The following is an 18,084-nucleotide window of genomic DNA, read 5'->3' as shown; positions in this document are numbered from 1 at the left end:
AGATTAAACGTTTTATTTTTTAAAGGGGTGGGGGGGGGGGGGGGGGGGGGGAATAGTAAATAAACTACATGGCCAACTATGAGAAAAATCAATTAAAAATTATAAAATAATAAAAATAGGTATAAATGACCTAAAAACTTGCCCAAAAAATTGTTTCATTTCGGTAGTAATAATAAAAAGTTAAGATATTTTCCATTTCCTTTTTGTTTTACATGTCTTATTCTTATTTTTCAGTATTATAATATTATGATGATCCTTTAATATTTATTTATTTATTTCAAAACTAATTTTATTAGCGTCAATTCGATAAGAAATAACCATTACCTTAACCAATTCAATTTTTAAACATTATGTTTTTTTTAATAAAATAGGTATTCCAATGCCTTTTATTTTTATTTATTCATGTGCCCAGGATAAGTTATGAAGTATTCTATTTAACTTCTATATATTTATATTTATCATTTTTTCTTTATATGTATTTTTTTAAAAAAATTGTTCGAGACACTTCCAAACATCAAATGTAAGTGTTTTTTAGTTGAAATTTAAATTTTGATTCACCACATTAATCCTAGAGGAAGTAGAGTACCCACCAAGGGATAATTTCTCTTCTCATAAATATTGTTAAATAATGTTCTATTTATATAATCAGGAAATCAAACTCTTGTTATATATTTAAATGATACAAACTACTAGTTATTAGTGTGAGTAGTGTCACATCTTATGAGTAATAGACCTAATCATGTTGGTTATATTTTAAAAACATTACATATTATTATGAATTTCTTAGTCTAACTAATTAACTATACTTAATTACTTGAGTGCAATATCAACTCCCTAACAAAATCCTTAAGCTAATACGTCTATGTATTATTGCCGCAAATATATTTGTTTCATATCAATTTAGTTTTTTAATTAATTATGTAAAATATTTTTTATAGAAAAAATATATATTAATATTTACTAAAATGCCAACATAATGCTGTTTTTCTATACTACACGTTTTATTAATTAAAGTAAATGTCAGCATAAAATAATTTATTCAAATAACCAATTATATATTAAAAAAAGTACCAATTAATTTATTGTTTGAACTTTGAATTCTGCTTTTGATGTATTCTTGTCCTCTCCTCGTGTTTTATGTGCATGGATTCGTTGCCGTACCCCTTGACTGAAACATGATGTCGTTCCTTTCAAGTCATTTGTACACATTGCAAAATCAAGTTCATCATTCTATCTTTTGTTTCATTCATCGATTTCCTTATCTTATTCAACTTTATCTTTATATTGTAAGATATAAATTAAATTTTTATTTTAAATAAAAATACCATTACAAACTATGTTTAACTTGCTATTTATATTGTAAATTTATTTATTTATTATTTAAATAAAATACCTTTTATAACCTATTTTTATTAAAATTATATAACTTCTCTTATATTAAATATCTCATTCTATTTTTTCCTCTTCTTAAATACTCTTTAAAATTAGTTTCTTTTTAATTTTGAAGCTTGACTCATTACATTAAAAGGATAACTATAAAATTATATATTAATCCAAATATTTTTTAAAAAAATTTATCTCCCATATATATATATATATATATATATATATATATATATATATATATATATATATATATATATATATCCGATAAAATAAAATCCTAAATATGTTAAAACATATGGTTTCACAATTATTTATCAATAGAAATATTTTTTTATTACTTCTATAATTTTTATTAAATATATAAATGCTCATACAATACACACAAAATTAGTCAAAATTCATATTTAAATTTTAAATGAGGGTTATCAACAAACAAAATCAATTTAAATATTTAAAGTTCAACTTTACCTAAATTTCTCGACATAAATCAATATTTGAGATAATGTAATGTTATTATTTAACTAATAACATGAACTTAAAATACAAATTTTAAAATATCATGAATTTAATATAATTGATTTTTTTATTAGAGATTCAAAATAAAAATCGATCATTTATTATAGATCTTACACATTTTTTTATTAATAGAAATTAAATATAATATAAAAAAATTTATAATACTTATACGTCTTATTTAACCAACTGAATTAAATTCTTATTCATCAAATATATTTAAGCCATAGTTTGTTTGTTTTGTAGTCACTTTGATTTTTTTTTCTTTTTTTTTGCAAATATATGTCTTCCTAACTCACATCAACTAGCCAAGATTTATCTTAACGCAAGTTCTAACAATAGGATCGATGACTCCCTTAAAATTAGTTAGGATCCAGTTTTCTGTATATCAAAACTCTTTCCATCAATTAATCACCCGATTCCTTATAAATCCTTTATTAGAGGTAGCAATACTACTAAGAATTCAAAAGATATCATAATTAGCCATCCCTATTCTCATCGAACTTAAAACATTACTAATTACAGTATGTATTTAGCCTCGTTTCTAATCTCTAACCTATTTTTTCGACTGTAACTGTAGATATAACATCATCCATGAGTTGTCAATATATGGATGCATGAAGAATAAAAGCAAGCAGTAAGATAAACTTGCATCAGTGATAAGAGAATTCAACTCCTCATAGTGTGGCAAAGAGAAAATAAAGAAAAAATATCCAAGAAATTACGTGGTGATAAATTGAGATTCCACAATTTTGTTTTTTGTTTTCTTAACCCCATGTAGATTTCTAACCGAATCCTTACTCTTTCATTTTCTTAATCCTTATTCCTTTCATATTAATCCAAAATTATTTGTTACCTCATTTATACAAATTAAAATTCACGTAATATAAAATTTTCAAAATATATTAAAATATAGATAGTTTGATTACCTTATTATTATTATTTAATTTTAACAAAATTTTACACAAACAATTTTAATAATATGTATATATAATTTAATGATTGGATCGATAAAAATCACGTTCTATACTAAGTTATAAAATAGTGTAATAATTACTTAAATTATACCAATATAATTTGATCTATCATCTACAGTATCAATTAATTATGTTATCATTGCATGAAAGTTGGGCATAGAAAGTAGAAACACGAGCAATTTTTCTATGCAAGAAACTCAATCAATTTGTAAGGTTATTTTTAATAAAATTAGTTGAAAGTTAGAAAACTAGCATATATAGTTAGAAGTTAAAAAACTAATTTATTAAGTTATAAGCGTTGGATATAGAAAAATATAAATGACCTATTTAAAAGGGATAATAAGAAAATTGAATAAATATTTTAAAGATAAAAAGAGTATAAAATATAAAAAGCTAGAAATTAACATTTTAATTTTTTTTACTAAATAATAAAAGTTGTTTGAAAAAATTTATTTACCAAACAATCAAACAAACTTTTCAGCTAGTAAAAAAAATTAAAAACTGATTGAAATGTCAAGACATTTCAACCAGCTTCTAATTTTTTTTCATTGGTTAGAAAGTTTATTTGACTGTGATAAATATTTTTTTAAAATAACTTTTATTGTTATTTCAAACGTTACTTGAAATAATATTTTTAAAAATGTTAACTTCTCATTTTTAGTTTTTTTTATATATATATATATTTTTATCTTTAATATATTTATTAATTTTTTTTGCTCATCCTTTTAAATAAATTATAATTTTATTATTTTACAGTTATTTTAAATTTATTCATATACTTCAAAAATTAATTATACCAAACACATATAATTTAATAAGTTAACTTTTCAATCTTTAAGCTAACTTTTCTTTTTCCGGTTAATTTTGCCAACAAATTAGCCATTCAATCAACATCTACAAGCAAGTGTGTAGTTACGCCTAATTTGTAGCAGAATTTTATAAGGGGTTTAAATATATGTTCTTCAACTTATTCTCATGATGTAGTTGCGACTATTTTCTTTATTAGTTATTCAATTTTCTAAATTCAGTCCTTTCATTCTCTTAATCTCTTTATTCACAAACCAAGTTCATCAACGAGGAAGCAATACGATTGAAGTAACATGTATTTTTCATGATTTTCACAATTCTTAAGATTAATGAATTTTCTTTGTAAAAAAAAGATTAATAAATTTTTGTTAAAATACATATGACTTCTATAATTTTTTCCCCAAGTAATGACTACTCAGGTACAAATTGTGATGGAAATGCCCTTTAAAACTCCACAAATCAAGGACTTATCACCTAGCTAAATTTAAGGATATATATCCATTTTAGTTTTACCCGTAAAGGACTTAATACTGTGAAATCATCAACTTAATATATTATTTAATTATACCCGTAGAGTGGTAGAAAAAAAATCACAACTTGTTAACTTACCATAAAATCATGTGTTTTTTTTATGCGTGTATCTCCTAAACTAACTAATATAATATTTTTATATATGCTAAGAAATAATATTTTTAACCACAATATTTTTAAGAATGTGATTCTCGAAAATACAACATAATTTTATGAAAAAAAAAACTCCTTAAAATTTAAGTAACTAACATCAAAATATACTGCACAGAGGCAATGAAATCTATTTAAAGAGTTTACCTCAGAACTTGAACTTGGTAACTTATCACAAAAAATCACGTCTAATGATATGGAATTTATGATTAAGGTTTATTTTGTCGTATTAACAAAATGAGGTAATCATATCCTAAAAAATGGTAATCCTGTCGTGAGTTACAATTTCTCACAATTATTTTTTTCAGCAAAATAATATATATGGAAGGTACCAGAATTAAAGACAGTTACAAAGGATTTTGAAATCTGCTTGATTCCAAACCGAATTGTAGTCGAACTTTTTCAGAAATTACATGTAGTTTAGGTAAGCGTTGTTTGTTCTTCATTCCAATAGGTCAGAGTGAGAGGTTGTGAGTGTATATTTCTACGTTAAAAAAAGAAAAAAGAAAAAAGACTAGAGAAGTAGTAGTGCAGGAGCAGAGAAGAGAAGAGGAAAAACAAAACAACTCATGAAAGGGTGGCAGTGCAGAGAAGATGATTCCTTAGAAGTTAAGAACCTCAAAACGTCAGTCACACAAAGTACAAAACACCACGTTTTGCTTTTGACTATCTTAATCGAAGTTGCCTTTTAAGCACCCCACAGGTAAAAAAAAGGAAACTCTCTCTCTTTTCATTTTTTTAACAAAGTGAATGCAAAATGCTCCCAAATCACAGTGCTGAATATCTGCAAATTTAACAGTGGTATAAATGGTTGTGGAGCCTACTTCCATTCCAACCATACCCTAGTCAGATCCCATCTTTGGTCCCATTGCTTTGCTTTCTTCTCACTGTGCTCCTTCCTTCCCCTTCTGCACTAGTTTCGCAGTCTTGCAGACACAAATTTAAAAATACCCAAAGAAATAAGAATCATAGGAAAATTAAAAGGCAAATGTCTTATAAAGTTTGAAGAAAGTCACACAAATAATGATAGTAGACAGAGTGTGAAACCAAAGGGTGAAGTTAAGACTGTCAGAGACAGGTTTTTAGTTATACTATACTTACAAAACAGCGTGCTTATCAAAAAACAGCTAGAGTTTCTGAACCCCCCAAGACTTGTTCACTCCCCTTCTGAGAAAAAAAAAAGGTACAGTTTTTGCCTTCATTTTCAACGAGTTTGTCCTTTTTCCTCTTTTCTGTAACCGTTGTGAGTGTGAGTGTGAGGTATCTCCCAAATACTCTCAGCTCATAAATTTCTCTCATCCAAATATCTCACCAAGTGTGTTGGCCTTTCACTCAATAGTTGTGATCCAGTTGACGCGTTAATGATATGTAGTAATATTGAATAGTATGTAACATGTATTTTATTTAATTTATACACTGTTCTGCTAATGATGTGTTTCTTAATTTTTATTGGTGTTAGTTATTTCATTACTGTTGCTGTACTTGTAAGTGTTAGTCTTATGACCTTCCTCGTTTGTTCAGATTGATTTGGTTGGAGGCGAAAAACAGAATCCACGAAACTGTGTTTCAGTTTGGTATCCTTGTAAGTACTCAGATCTGAATCCCAATGCAGTTTTGTGATTCTTTGAATCACCCCTCTCTGTTTCTCCGATATGGGGTTCTGATTTTATTCTTTATATGATGATGAATTAACTAGACAAGAATCCTGAGCATCAAATGAGTGTATGCCCCAAGGAGATACCATCTTTTTTGGAGTATTCACAGTTCAGAATCAATTTCTTTTTGAAAACTTTTTCCTTTCCATCTCCAAAACCTTACTTTCTGTAAAGTAAGTATTTCCGTTTAAGTTGATTCTCTTGCTGCCTAGTAATCATTTTTTCTGTTTTGCGAGTTGACGAATTTAATTCTCTCTGTAAAGTTTACCTCCCCTATAAAATTTGAGATTTATAACTTAGATGGTCATGCCACTTTAACCATTTTTCTATATTTTTTTTCCCAGCACTAGCATGAACATACCAATGTAGAACATTCAATTTTGGTTCATTTTTGCTTATTGGTTATTGGAATAAATCTTGTGACTGACTTTGACATAATCCCAACTTCAGATATAAATCGTGTGGTTGAGTGCATGGGATTTGCTATCTTGCATGATTGGGAATCTTACCAGTGCAGGCATGGATATTCAGGAAGAGAGCCCCATGTTTGGGTCCTTGAAAGCCATGACTACAAGGAATATGTCATCATCATCTTCTGCTTTCTTTTCCGCGAACCAGTCACCCTTCTTCTCTCCAAGATCACCATCATCATGTCAATTATCAGAGTCAGCCAGGCTTGATGTTCCAAGTAACAGAATTCATTTAGGTTTGGCTCCCTCAAGCACCACTTCAGAGATTCCAGAACCAAATTCACTTGTAAATGTTAGATGTACTTTGTCAGATGTATCTGCATCTCCAGCTGGATGTAATTCAGTTGATTTGCAGAAACTTGATCGTATATCTTCCTCAGTTGGCATCTCAAGTAGCAGCATATCTAGTTACTCCAATCGCCATGAGGATGGTTATTCTGGACAGAAAGAAAAGCGAATTAAAAAAGACAGAAACCATAGAACATCCTCCACTCCAGGTTCCACATCATTTTCTTCTTATAGGCTGAGGAGTTGTGATGTTTTCATAGGATTGCACGGCTGCAAACCTCCTTTACTACGATTTGCTAAGTGGCTGTGTGCTGAGTTAGAGACTCAAGGCATCAGTTGCTTTGTTTCAGACAGGGCTCGAAGTAGGAGCTCTCGCAAACTTGGCATTGCAGAGAGAGCAATGGATGCTGCTTCTTTTGGGATAGTAATTATAACAAGGAAGTCTTTCAAGAACCAATACACCATTGAGGAGCTCCAGTTTTTCTGTAGCAAGAAGAATTTGATCCCAATCTACTTTGATTTGAGTCCAGCTGATTGTCTTGTAAGGGATATAATTGAAAAGAGGGGTGAGCTGTGGGAAAAACATGGAGGGGAACTTTGGCTGTCGTATGATGGGTTGGAACAAGAGTGGAAAGATGCTGTGCATGGCCTCTCTCGGCTTGATGAGTGCAAATTGGAAGCTCAGGATGGCAACTGGAGAGATTGCATACTGAGGGCTGTCACATTATTAGCAATGAGATTAGGAAGGAGAAGTGTTGCAGAACGTTTGACAAAATGGAGAGAAAAGGTAGAAAAAGAGGAGTTTCCTTTAGCTAGAAATGAGAATTTCATTGGCAGGAAGAAAGAGCTTTCACAGTTGGAATTTATACTTTTTGGTGATGTCACAGGAGATGCAGAACAAGATTATATTGAACTTAAGGCCAGACCCAGGAGAAAGAGTGTGAGAATTGGTTGGGGAAAGAGTAATGTGATAGATGAGAGATGGAGGGAAAGACATATGGGAAATGGCAGCAGGAAGGACAAAGAACCAATTGTATGGAAGGAATCAGAGAAGGAGATTGAACTGCAAGGTATTGAGTTTTCTAATAGGCACAACCATCTAAGGCTCAAGCGGGGAATGTATAGTAAGAGGAAAAGGGGAATGAAGATTTTGTATGGGAAAGGAATTGCTTGTGTTTCTGGGGATTCAGGAATTGGAAAAACAGAACTTATTCTTGAATTTGCTTACAGATTTCATCAGAGATACAAGATGGTTTTATGGATAGGAGGAGGGAGCAGATACATAAGGCAAAACTATCTCAATATCAGATCTCTTTTAGAAGTTGATGTGGGAGTTGAGAATGGTTTGGAGAAAACACAGATAAGAGGCTTCGAAGAGCAGGAAGTAGCAGCAATTTCTAGAGTTCGCAAGGAACTGATGAGAAACATACCGTATCTTGTGGTCATTGATAACTTGGAAAGTGAAAAAGATTGGTGGGATCACAAACTTGTTATGGATCTTCTCCCTCGTTTTGGGGGAGAGACACATGTAATTATATCAACATGCCTTCCTCGCATCATGAACTTGGAGCCTTTGAAACTTTCATACTTATCTGGAGTTGAAGCAATGTCTTTAATGCTAGGTAGTGGCAAGGACTATCCAGTTGCCGAGGTTGATGCCCTGAGAATTATTGAGGAGAAAGTTGGAAGGTTAACTCTTGGCCTTGCCATTATCAGTGCAATTTTGTCTGAACTACCCATAACACCAAGCAGGCTCCTAGATACCATAAATAGAATGCCTTTGAAGGAGATGTCATGGAGTGGTAAAGAAGCTCACTCGTTCAGGAAGAATACTTTCCTTCTGCAACTTTTTGATGTTTGTTTCTCCATATTTGATCATGCAGATGGTCCAAGAAGCTTGGCCACCAGAATGGTGCTGGTAAGTGGATGGTTTGCACCTGGTGCTATTCCTGTTTCCCTATTGTCACTTGCTGCTCAAAAGGTACCGGAAAGATGTCAGGGAAAATGTTTTTGGAAAAAAGTAAAGCAATTATTAACATGTGGATTCACATCCTCGTATGCCAAAAAATCAGAATTAGAAGCATCTTCTTTGCTGCTGAGATTTAATATTGCAAGAAGTAGTACTAAGCAAGGCTATATCCATATCAATGATCTCATCAAACTGTATGCTCAGAGAAGAGACGATACTGGAGCTGCACAAGCAATGATTCAAGCTATCATCAATCACGGGCCAATATCACAAAATCTGGAGCATTTATGGGCTGCTTGTTTTCTGTTATTTGGATTTGGTCATGATCCTGTGGTTGTTGAGGTCAAGGTGTCTGAGCTTTTATATCTTGTCAAAAGAGTAGTTCTGCCTCTTGCAATTCATACATTCATTACTTATTCTCGATGCACCGCCGCTCTTGAGCTTCTGCGTCTGTGCACCAATGCATTGGAAGCTGCAGACCAAGCATTTGTTACCCCGGTTGACAAGTGGTTGGACAAATCACTTTGCTGGAGATCCATCCAGACTAATGCTCAGTTGAATCCTTGTCTTTGGCAAGAGTTAGCATTGTGTAGAGCCACTGTTCTCGAGACTAGGGCCAAGCTAATGCTAAGAGGTGCTCAATTTGACATAGGGGATGACCTGATCAGGAAGGCTGTTTTTATTAGGGCTTCAATTTGTGGTGAAGATCATCCAGATACCATATCTGCTCGTGAAACACTGAGCAAACTTACCAGGCTTAATGCAAATGTCCAAATTCACACTTCAACTTAGATTTGTATCTTTGTAAGGAAACTCTAGAATTATACAAACGATTTGTAATAAAATTTCTGCATATGGTTCTTTCTACAGTACTTTTAGAAAATCTGAAATGAGATGCCTTCAATTTTAAGGAAGTATTTTCTTTTTGGTTATCCTCACATACTTAGTATGCATCCTTATAGAAATTCTGTGATGATCCTTCTGTAGATTTTTTTTTTTGTTATTTTTTCAATTCCCACGGCTATACTAGGGACCCACAAGATCAAATTATTTGTGTTTTTATCCGGAAGTCTGAGGCATTGATAATTTGATATGCATAATCTGGAAAGTGATTCAAAGATGAAAGGTCTATCACATTGATGCCACCATGATGGGATTCTAGCTACAGTGTATGCATGTGAGGACGCATTTTCATATTTTTTTTCTAATGCTTTTTACAGATGACAGTGTAGATGTCATCATTGCCGTATCATTCCTTGGTTATGTTTTACACCATACAAGTAGCTGTTCCCTGTTATTTGAGTTACAAAATTTTCTTATTATTATGTGCTATACTGCTATTTATTCAGACGTAAGATATTTTTGCAACAATGCTTTACAAATTTCAATAAAAGCTTCTCCTTTGCTCGATCTTCTTTCTTTTTATAGTTACTGTATAGATTGTGTGTAATCATGGTTCTGTTCTGTGAAATCATTAAATTTATGAATAATTGAAACTACAGTTGTACTTGCTTTGCCATAATAGAAGTTGATTCAATTAGAGGTGATCCATGGTGCAACAAAAAGGGAGATCCTCTTCATTTATGGGGTACGACTGCATACGTTCAAATCGTCTTCAAACCCCAAATTAAAGGTGGAAGTCTTATCTCATGTATTGGACTGAACAAACTTTTTATATGTAATAATTAGTGACTAATTAAGTGATTATATATACACATTGGGAATTTTAAAACAGAATGTGGTCTGAATATACTTGCGATCATCATTTATTTTACCTATAAATAATTAGTCGACTTCAGTGGTTAGCAATTCACTGCATCCAAAGTGTTTAGAGTCACCAAACGCACATACTACGGAGTAATATTTAACGGCAATCATGTAACGCCTTCGTTCTATCGTCCATTTTGGCTATGCAATATACTGGGTTGTATTGATACACATACATTTGTGACCTATAACCGCACTAAAAATATAGTATCTTATTATAGGATAGGTTTTTTTTGTGTTACTCAGGCCTTTTGAAGTATAACTGACCGTAAGGTCCCAGTTTTTATCTTTGGATTAGCTCAGTTTATTTTTGGTCTATGATCTGTGGATTTCCAATATAATTTTGGAGGCATTAAAGTAACGAAAGACTTCAGTTATATGTATGTAGGATAAATGAATGAATAAGTTGATAGTATAATTATTATTAATAATTTAGTGTAACCAAAGACTTCCTTTCACCTGGTCTGCTGGCCATATAGTTATTACTATTATACGGAGTAGTATTATAATTTAACTGTTGAAATGCTTTAAAGCATCTTCGAGGGGCGCTGGGGCACCAAGGAAAATAGCTGTTAATTATCAAATTTGGTTAGACTAATTTTTTTTCAAAAAATATGTTAAGTACTATTTACTACTTATTTCGTTAAGTGGTACCTATTAAATAGTAACTAAAGGATGAATTACCAAAATACTTAAGATTACTAAAGTGTCAAATGCAGTTGAACTTAATTTGGGACAACCACGCCACCATTTGCTAAAAATATAACTCCTGCCCCCACGCAGGATCGAACTACGGACCTTCAGTTTACAAGACTGACGCTCTACCACTGAGCTATAGGGGCTTCTTATTACAACTTCTGAATGAATCTATTTATAACCTATTACCTTAATCGTTTATATTTTTTAATGAGGAGATCTTTCATATTTTTAATTATTAAAATTAAATTTCTATTCTAGTCATGGTTTATGATTTTATTATTAGAGATTATATACTATTAATTTTTTAAAATTGTTTTCAATTCTCTAACATATTAAATGTGTGCTTTTTAAAAGAAAATAAAAATTTATAAATGAGTTGTTATGAATGGGAGAAGTGAAGTTTATTTCAGCAATTTTTAAATCTCAAAGAAAATTAATCTTCAATTATCGAATGAAAAAAATAACACAAATTTCGTTGTTCTTTTTTTTTTTTTGACTGGAAACTTCTTTGTTCTTGGATAACAAAACAAACGATATTTTTTTTTATAAATATTATTCTTACTTGATGCGATGTATGTATATATGAATCATCACATGACTAAACTTTCTTTAATGCACGTCTTTCATCTGAACATTTGAAGCAAAAAACGATGGGGATAATAGAAGGCAAGCTTAACAGGAAAATCCATCATCGAAAAAAATATTGCTTTGTCTATTATTGTGGTGGTTTGCCAATCCACCGATGGGAATATCATTTCATTGGGTTATATTAAAATCAGACACTCGCCAATAAAACTTGATTCAAATATAAAACATGAAAGCAAAATAGCGAAGAAGAGGACCCAATCTGCTATCAAAAGTGATAGTGTCAGATGCAAGAGATGAAGGAAAAAACATACTTATTGATCTGAGGATAAAATGATGGCCACATTTTGTGATATTTTTTTTGGATTCTCTGCATCATACTCTGAGGATAAAAAGATGAAGATACATCAACAACTGTAAATTCCCACGAAAATAGGATAACTGTCGCGTGTTAAAGCTTAGTTAATGCTGAAAGCCAAAGAAGTTGAATATATAAAGAAGCTGTGGCTACATCACCTATTAAACAAATTAGGCATGGATCCTCCTCTTCCTCTTCCTCTAAGATGACAGTTTTTTCCAACTTAGAAAATTCAATTTCAGAATCCTTTGCCGAGCCAAGTTTTACAGCAGTGTCCGATTCCTTCAGCTTTTCTGAGTTAGATGAGGTCCCAATCTCATAATTGCCACCAGCAACTGTTTCTTGAGTTGAATTAGAATCTCTAGTTTGCAGCGAAGTACTGACTTGGTCACCACAGATTTCAGTGACACCTAAAGGAACATTTTCTGAGAGTCCCCCGGGAACAGCTGGAGCAGCACCATGGTGAGATGATTGCTTGACATGCTCCTCTCCTACTCTTGGGTTCTGCAGAGAGAATGCAGCAAATGAAGCAATGCCATAACAGATTGACAACATAATTATTATTAGAGAATGAGAATCCGATGGCAATTGTAAATTCTTAGTTACAAGGTGTAGACTTCAAATGAGAGCTCATAAACCAAAAAGAAATGTCAAATGTTATATGTTCCCTGTGCATTTGTTCAATAAGAAAGGATAATCAAACATATTTAACTGCTACAACTAATCCAGTTTAATAGAGTTACCAAAGCTTCTTAAACTCGACTCAAAGGTGAAATTGATCAGGCAACCATACCAAGACTACTTACCATGCAGAATTTAAGAATAAATTTGATCCTTGCATTGGTAAAAGAAAGAAAGGGTAAAACAAAGGGAAACAAATTCAAAAACTTAGAATATGACAAAGTCCAGCTTAAATTTGATGGGAATTATTGGTATTAATTTGATGCAAGAAAATTGGAATTGGAATACTACGGTAAAGGGACTCAAAGTTGTGCAATGCAGTCTCATTTCCCACCATTGGTTCGGTCAGATGAAAAGCATTCTGGTCTTTCCAGCTCCAACAATTGTCATAAACTGTACTACTTTGAAGATGATATATTTGTAATTAAGTGAAAAATGAGAATGCCAGGGGAGCAAATTTTGGTCATGTAATAAAAATGATTGGTTATGATTAGGTTTAAGTATAATAATCTTGATCACACACATATAAATGTATGCATAGGAATATGTATCATGGGAGTGGTAGATGAAAATAATTAATCTTGATCATGGCCAAGCATGTTTTATCAAAAATCTAATCCTGATATAATAAAACGATCAAAATTAACTCCTCTGAACTTTGACGCTCTCACTTCCTGTATATATGTGTTTTTATCCTGGAGCAAGCTAAATGTTCTTTGCTTTTAGTTTTTGACAAAAGAAAGATTATTAACTATGGAGACGCTTTCTAACTTTAATCAGATAAAATAAGCAGTAAAAAGTAATACATGCATGCATGTGCGGCAACAACAAAATGTAACGATCAAGCAGAAAATGGAAATCAAGAATACTTGTGGAGCTGGAGTGTCTTCGAAACAAGAACCCCTTTATTGATCGTCTCCTCAGTGTCCAAAATAACTATTAACAATTTAGCACTACCTGCATCGTTTCGTTTCCATCCAAAAGTTTACACTAGCTTTTCGATATATAATAATATCCAAGAAGATTGATTACGTTTAAGCTACAAAAATAAACAGATGCATGGAGAATGAAATTACGACGAATTAATGAATAATAACAAAACCGTGCGTTTTGATCAAGAAGTGTTAACGGATTGAAAATAGAAACAGCAATGAATATGAATAGAGAGATAAAAGGTTGGGCTAGCTACGTGTACCGGAATTTTAACAAGTGTGGGCCAGCCCAATACTATTTGTTTATGTAAGTGTGGCCCGATCAATAATTGGGTCGGGTCTGATTATATATATATAAAAGGAGAGGACACATATCCTTTAATTTCTAAAGCCATTCAAAACTAGTAATTAGCAAACGAGTAAATGTGATTGGATGCGAGAGAGTACAACTGCAGATGCAAATGAAGTGTTATAGCATTTCTCTGTCATCTTATTGGTATGATATATTATATTTTCTACTTCAACAAAAAAAAAAATCAGAAGCATTTTCTGCCTAATATAATAAAATGTGGAGTTAAATATACTTTTATCTCTAAAAATGAGTTTCTTTTAGTCCTTAAACTTTATTTATCTCAGTCCTTGTATTTCTTAGAAAAAGTATAACTTACGTGGCCACACTAACAGGGAGGAAAACACAACGAAGTTTGAACTTTGAAGAATTGAAACCAAATAAAATTTAAATTAAATAGGAATTTTAAGAAAAAATGCCATAATTAGTCAAGAACGAAGTCCAGACTTGAGAATTGAGAGGAGCAGGTTGCTGGTATTGTCTGGAAGTTACTGTTTTACATAGAATGCTAGAATGCGTGATTTACCACCATACAGGATTGCTTCTGTCGCTACCTGCTGAAGCGGAAGAGGAATTTGTATTGCGCCCCAACATCAAAAGTCACTAGCGTAGTCATTTCATTTCACTTATTTGCACATGTTGGTAAGTTTGTTGTGGAGATTTTCCTTTATTTTTGTGTCGTGACTAAAAATTAGTAATGGAGTTGAATTGAAACAAAAATAAAAATAAAGAAACAAGTGCGTGTCGCTATCAGACATTTGGTAAGAGTTGAGAAAGAGTTCTGAATTGAAAACGAGTTGTGGATACTTTAGACGTTGGCCGCGAGGAACCTCTTGTCTTGTGCATGCCAAGACCTAGGAACATATAGCACTTGACTCCTCGAATATTCTTTTTTTCTTCCTTTAGCTTATGTAATTTGTATTTCATTATTACGTATAATGTATTCAATATTCATACTAAACAAAAACACCCATCAAACCTATGCCAAAGAGCTTCCCTAGCTAGCATTCGTGGTAGTGCTCCGATTTTATTTTCTAGCTTGCTCATCATTGATTTCAAAAAGTCAAACCTTCAAGGGCATATATGTTAGGATTTAATAACTACAAATTATATTAGAAATATGAGATTCTACTATGGAATTAATTAGATTCCGAACTCTTTAATTATGGTGGCTAATTTTGGTAGTACAGTTCTTCTTAAGATTTTATCATTTTTGGAGTGGTGGGTAGATGAAAAGTAAGACAGCTAGAAGAGAAAATTTAAATTTTTGTTTTAGAAATCATTTTTTCTTTTTATTTTCTTTTTCTTTTCTCTTAAACAAAATAAAAGAAAATATATTATTATTCATGTTTTTTCCCTCTCTATTCTTTCTTTCCATCCTAGTTCTTTCAAGCTTATTATCAACATATTTGCCAAAACATGAAAACAAAAAGAAGAGGCACTAATATATACGTAACATACTCGAATCCAACAACTTATGTTGCGGGGAAGAGATTAAGAGAATATGGCTGTGGTAGTTCCAATCTTATGTCAGACTTCCTGTCAAGCACATGCGTAGAAGGAGCAAAATATCAAATATCAGAATCCACCACAGTTTTTCCAAACAAAGATAGCTAAAAAATAGAAATATTTACAGGAGATTGATTTTGCACTATTGTGATTTGTGAGGTATGTGAGTTGAGTAAGAAACTTTTTACATGGAAGTAACACGATTTTATTTTTATTTGTGTGTGGGGGGGGGGGGGGGGCATGAATTTACTGCCCTAAATTGTGCACCTGGCCCGGAACCATTTGTCATATCATATCCATAGTTTGCCGTATTATCTGACTCATATTTATCCATCTTGCTGGATTCTCCACCCATTATGCAAGATAAAAACTAAAATGGGTAATTATAAAGTTCTAATTTTTTTTTCCAATCTTACCCCAGACAAAAGTTCTATCGTCAATAGTGCACAACCTCTTTTTTTGTCTGCCGGTGACATATTATATTGCTCTAGGCCGGTCCACTAACCGTGCCATTCGTGTGCCAAAATATATATAAAACATTTTTCTATGTCTTTGATTATCGCTAGAAAAATATTCTTAATGAGTAAATACGAATCAAAAGGCTTTTTGTTGGACTTGACAACAGGACAGATCCAGTGGACAACTTTCCTTAGCACTCATTTTCTCCTTTTGCTTGAAAATTCGATCTTTGGGGGTCTCTGGAATGAGCCAAGGTTAAAGGCTAATCGGACTTTTCATCTTATAGCACTGCAATCATAGGGTGTTGAAGTAGTTTTCATTATTCATTTTTGCTAGGCTGTGATGGTCAAAAGTGGGGTCTTTCGAATCATTTTAGGTTCTCATCATAATTAATTTTATCAGCATTATAATCTCTATTTAATTTCTCTGTCCATCTCCCTTTAAACCTTGATCACATTCGAAAGGGTCGCAATTGAAGGCATTTCGAAATTTTTAATTAATAATGACCTGTCATTAACTTTATTAATTTTAATAAAGAGTCCATAAAAAAACATTAGAATTAGTTGTCGCTAACTAATTCGTTTCAGGAGTTGGTTTTAACTTTACAATAACTTTTCAAGAGTTGATTATACATGAAATAAAAAAAAAAAAAGATAAAACTATTAACTTTACAGTAACTTACTATTGTTCTTTTCAAATCACATTAATAAATTTTGACAATGCATATATATCCCAGAACAAAAAGAAATGTAAATAAAAATAAGGGGAAAATTGAAAGAAAAAAGAATTATTTGCACATGACACTTACGTATCCTGATGAGAATGAAAATCATGTAATTCTTTTAAAAAATTTTGAGCAAATATTTATCATTTAATTTAATATACTTTTGCAAAAAAATAATCAATATATGAATTTAGTATATTTAAATTTTCAACTAATTGCTTCGAGTTTAAACATGACGACTTACATGAAATTGTACAAAAAAAAATGCAAAACTTGATGACTTGCATGAAATTATACGTACAAAAAGATGCAAAACTTGAAGAGGGCTATGAAAATGGATATTATCAAAAGAAGAAACATATAAACTTTACGATCAGAAGCATCTCTTTGTACTGACACCTCATTATTTAAGAAGAGAATCTATAGTGCTGGTATCTAGTCGTCTGTTGATATATCTTCAAGATTTTTTATTATTATAAAGTGACATTATCCTACAGATAGATGGAGCTTCCTTTCATTATTCCATAAATTTAATGGCTATGTATTTTCATTATAAAAACTTTTATACTATAAACTAATAACAAATTACTGTTATTATGTCTTTCAAAATAATTATTATAAAGATTAATAAATTATTTTTTATTGTAGTTTGAAAAAAAAAACCTGATTAATACTAATATAAACTGTTTTATATTATCATTATACAGCATATTTTCTCTTATTCTACTGTTCATGTAATATCGTGTCTTTGTGATTGTGAGCATTGCTGCCAACCTCTGTTTCAACATATGGTACATTTGTATACAGCATAATCATCTAGGCATGGTTTTAGTTAGTAGCCTATTTGTGTCTTTATGACCTCGAGAGCAACAGTACATATATTTTGGTGCATGCTTTTAAAATTCTGAATAAATGGGAACAAAAATGAGTCAAATGAAAAACATTTATCACCCCTTTAAATTTAATTAAATTTGAGCTGTCATGAAAGAATTGTAAACAAAAATAAATAAAAAAATCTATTTTTGGTAAACTCACACTAATGTCTAATGGCCTAAAGAATATTTGAATTAAGTTACAGCTCCTCCTATCTTATATTTTCTTTTTAAGTCCATAATTAGAAAATGAGTAAATCCTTTGGACGAAAAAGTATTGAATAAATCTTCAAATTTGTCTTTTAAAAATTTGACAACGGACAAATTAATATTTGAGAACAAAAAGTTTTACATTGATTTTTAAAAATCACAAGTTAATTTTAATTATATTAAAAAAAGGATT

The 18,084-nt window shown here is 31.4% G+C and overlaps 1 protein-coding gene and 1 non-coding gene across 6 annotated transcripts; one reads left to right on the top strand and one right to left on the bottom strand.

Moving 5' to 3' along the window:
- Positions 1-4,739: 4,739 nt before the first annotated feature.
- LOC100808415 (uncharacterized) lies at positions 4,740-9,660 on the top strand. 5 transcript variants are annotated; one of them, XM_006590450.4, is made up of 4 exons: positions 5,112-5,547; positions 5,886-5,946; positions 6,061-6,192; positions 6,470-9,660. In XM_006590450.4, the coding sequence occupies exon 4, from the start codon at positions 6,512-6,514 to the stop codon at positions 9,536-9,538; it is 3,027 nt and encodes a 1,008-aa protein (XP_006590513.1). In that variant the 5' UTR covers positions 5,112-5,547; positions 5,886-5,946; positions 6,061-6,192; positions 6,470-6,511; the 3' UTR covers positions 9,539-9,660. The 5 variants fall into 5 exon arrangements, with proteins under 5 accessions (XP_006590512.1, XP_006590511.1, XP_006590513.1 ...); XM_014763774.3 differs by lacking the exon at positions 5,112-5,547 and adding an exon at positions 5,601-5,748; XM_006590449.4 differs by lacking the exons at positions 5,112-5,547; positions 6,061-6,192 and adding an exon at positions 4,740-5,067.
- Positions 9,661-11,283: 1,623 nt separating this feature from the next.
- Positions 11,284-11,355, bottom strand: TRNAT-UGU (transfer RNA threonine (anticodon UGU)). The gene has a single exon. It is a non-coding gene; the product is annotated as a tRNA-Thr (tRNA).
- Between the last annotated feature and the right edge of the window lie 6,729 nt (positions 11,356-18,084).

The sequence above is a fragment of the Glycine max genome, chromosome 11, assembly GCF_000004515.6.
Source record: "Glycine max cultivar Williams 82 chromosome 11, Glycine_max_v4.0, whole genome shotgun sequence".
In the NCBI taxonomy this organism is placed as follows: Eukaryota; Viridiplantae; Streptophyta; class Magnoliopsida; order Fabales; family Fabaceae; genus Glycine; species Glycine max.
The sequence above is the reverse complement of the archived record's forward strand: the minus strand, read 5'-3'. Positions and strand labels throughout refer to the sequence as shown.